The sequence below is a fragment of the Limulus polyphemus genome, unplaced genomic scaffold, assembly GCF_000517525.1.
Source record: "Limulus polyphemus unplaced genomic scaffold, Limulus_polyphemus-2.1.2 Scaffold1054, whole genome shotgun sequence".
NCBI classification, from domain to species: domain Eukaryota; kingdom Metazoa; phylum Arthropoda; class Merostomata; order Xiphosura; family Limulidae; genus Limulus; species Limulus polyphemus.
This window is the reverse complement of record NW_013666664.1, coordinates 24,572-28,137: the sequence shown is the minus strand read 5'-3', so window position 1 is coordinate 28,137 and position 3,566 is coordinate 24,572. Positions and strand designations below refer to the sequence as shown.

General features: G+C 34.1%; 1 protein-coding gene across 1 annotated transcript in view; it reads left to right on the top strand.

The window, feature by feature from the left end:
• LOC111086377 overlaps positions 1-3,566 on the top strand; it is a gene marked incomplete at its 3' end in the record, with an annotated part of 167,971 nt that overhangs the window by 157,577 nt on the left and 6,828 nt on the right. Inside the window, exon 2 of the mRNA XM_022388976.1 lies at positions 2,728-2,828. Within this exon, the coding sequence (XP_022244684.1) occupies positions 2,757-2,828 (72 nt within the window). The remainder of the gene's footprint in view (positions 1-2,727; positions 2,829-3,566) is intronic.

Below are 3,566 nucleotides of genomic sequence, written 5' to 3'. Positions count from 1 at the left end.
GTTAATAAATTATATTTCAAAAGTAGGATATTCTTCACTAAATTGTTAGGAATTAATCACACTATCATTCACGTTTCAAAATGTGACGTAACTTAAAGAATAAAAATGTAGATTTACCGTATGTTATTGTTGAGCTGCTCTTAGCATTACTGAAATGCTCAACAATTACTTTTCGCGGTGGGCGGTATAAGTAGCTAAGAGGTTTGGTTGTGACTGAAACCAAGAGTGCAACACAATTAACCTTTTTAAAGTCCATGAAATAATTTAATTTGATAGATTAACGTAAACTTTTCCCGTCACTGGGGACGGGTACTTTTGCTTGTATTTAGATAATCCAAAATTTGATATTGTACGACAACAATATTTTATGTTTGAATTATCTAAATTTTAACATTATATGACCTTAGTGTTTGTGAACGTGTTTGTTTATTTGTTCAGAATATAATATAAACGCTGGTCGGCTTGGCAATGTAGTTTTTTCAGCCAACTAAGGTAGACTTTGTGGAAGTTTTTGTCAAATTTACATGATTTTTAGAACAAATACACTTCAGAAGCTCAGAATTTATTTGATTTACCCCCGTCTTTGCTGACAAAAACTCGCAATGTGTTGTTTCTGTAAATAAAAAGTATTGTAGATTCCTTTCTATCTCGTTCCTTAAATGGAACTGTACCTCAGTTTTGTAAAAACAATATCTTTTGCTTTTTGTACACAATCAGTTTACTTCATTCACCTGACCATTTGCAAACCCTTTGTGAAACGGTATCTGTTCTACGTTATTGTCTTTGTAACATACTTGCAAAGGTATCCAGCAGCTCTGAGCTAAAAAAAAAATGTTGTAATGGAGATGTGGTCCGTCCTCTTCTACTATTTTGAGCCATAGCTAACGAACCATTCGTCCGATACAAAGGTTTCCGGTACATCTGGGCTTAAAAAATAATGCTGTAAACAGAGATGTGGTCCGTTATTTTCTTTTATTTTGAGCCGTAGTTGATCAACCGTTCGTTTAATGCAAATGTACCCGTACTAAGTGTCGATTTCACGAATTTTGTTACCGTTCTCGCTCAACTGAGCCATCATTCACTGAATTAAGGAGGTGAAAACGATATAGCTATCAAATTAGAGCTGTTCGTCCGAATAGTAATGTATTTAATCTCGATGTTCGGCAGTCTTTTGCCAAATTTCATCAAAACAGGTTCAACTAACTCCTCACAAGAACTTCTGACACTAAAGGACAACTCAGCTTTTTATACATATAAAGTTTCACTAGATCATCATGACTAAGGACTAGTTGGCAACAAACGTTGATTTGTGAGTTTTGTCAGACATGAAGCTAGGAATGATATTTGCATATATTTCGAGAATTTATAATATTGATATTTTAAACTTAACGGCACCTCATGCGACACATGAGCTAAAGAGCCAGGTAAGGGAACTCAAGATTCGTGCATAGCCGTCCCTAATTTTGAACTTTTAACCAGAAAAAAGGCAACCAGTTGGAAGCACTCGTCACCTACACGATTACTCTTAATCGAAAAGTGGTACTGACTGTCACTCGTATGACGTGTCCACAGCTCAAAATGCAAAGAGTATTGCGTCGTATATCGCGGGCTCTAATTTTGGGCATTCTACTCTGCAGCTCGAGCATTCAAGAATACCAAAATGTGGTCAATGATAGTCAAAAAGTGATTTGTGTGTCCACTGGCGAATCCAAACAACCCCCTTCCCCACTCCGCTGGACTTTCAAATTGAAAAGAAAGCAAATATTTTTCCAAAGGTTTCATGAATTGATGGAAGAATAACCTCTCTATCATCAAAAATGCTGTATCCGACCCTGACTTGTACATATTTATATGCCATTTCTTTCTTTCTATACGTATATACACACAATTATGGGTGTACTAAATTCGGTTATATACACAGCATTATGGTTGTACTAAATTTCGTTATACCTATTTACATAAAGTAATGGCGTATGTGCGTTCAAGTGTCGAACATCATTAAACAATCTGGCATATCAGTAATGATGTTTTTAATACTCAAAAGGGCTACATCTAAAATAACTGAAAAACATGCATGTTTTTACAAACACAAAAGCAAAATACAAGCGATCAGTCGATTTTCAAGGCTTCTTCTTTTGTAATAGTTCGTTATCATTTTATCGCCTCCGTCAATCAACCCTCAAGTAATTTAATAGTTTGTTTAACAACATTGACACCTCCGATCTTCAGATAAATTTTCCCAAACAAGAGAGCTTGAGAGAAAACAATTTCCAGATTTTTGAGGTCGTGATAGAAAATAATTAACTTGTTTAGTGTAGCAAGAGAATTATCTAAACTCACTAAAGGGATGGAAGAGTGACGTCAAGTTGAGGTGCGGAGGACAGTACGAGTAAGCTGATTTGATTTAGTGACATACGCTATACAACTAGAAACGCGGGAAGTCTTTTATATTTGCTTCATTTATTTTCTTAAAATAGGCATGGTAATGCGCCGTTAAACGGTCTTACAGTAAATAAGGTTTCGAAATACCTGCACTGTGTATGCTCTTTTATATATCTCCTGGTTCCTCTGTCACGCAGTCTTTCAGAAACTTAAGAACGATCCTGAAAATTAACTAATCACGGTGCGAGAAAGATAGGTGGATTTTTGAGCATTTCAAGGAATTTTGTTTGTACTTTTGAGGGATAAGTGGTTTGACACTACTTATTAATTCTGTTATTATCATAGATTGGAACGATCAAGACGTGGATGAAAAGATGCCCTTTGTCGACGATGAACTTTTCTGGTGCGCGGACGTCGACGGAAAAATAGTAGACTTGTCTTGTTTGGTAAAGTAGATATGCCTTATTTCAATTATTTTTTTTAGTTTCACTAATAATATTCGATTTTACATCGACTTATCTTACTACTAGAAATAAACGACTTTATAACACCAAAATGTTGTTTTTATTTAATTATACACTCAACGTTTCGTTTTACAACTTCTTCAGGAATGTTTCCTGAAACAGTGTTTTAGTGAACTGAAGAAGTTGTAAAGGGAAACGTTGAGTGTATAATTAAATAAAAACAATGTTTTGGTGTTATAAGGTCGTTTATTTCTAATATTAATACGTCTTATACACATCAATACGCATTACAGAAATTAAATAATCAACTTATCTTGTAAAGTTCGACAATTTAATGTATTCTTTCTTAAAATTTCATCATTTGTTAAAACTAATGGTCAATATAAAACAGTATAGTAATGGAACTCATATAGTTTCACTGTCGATAATTCAGTTATTGTTGTCGACTGATGGTTGATATGCTACATATACTATATGGATTAGTTTATTATTGGTGTCCAATATTATTGTCCGATATAGAGGCTGGCGTATTTCATTTGTTCAAAATATCTTTATTCATTGTTGATAATACGATATTGTTGTCCAATAATGATTGACATGCCTCATCTTTCAGATGTGCCTATTTATTGTTAACTAGCTGAGTTAACTGGCGTTGCACGGTGAAAATTTAGATTTGAAATGTATAGATCAGTATTTTTTTAGCAAATTATTCAGTAAGTA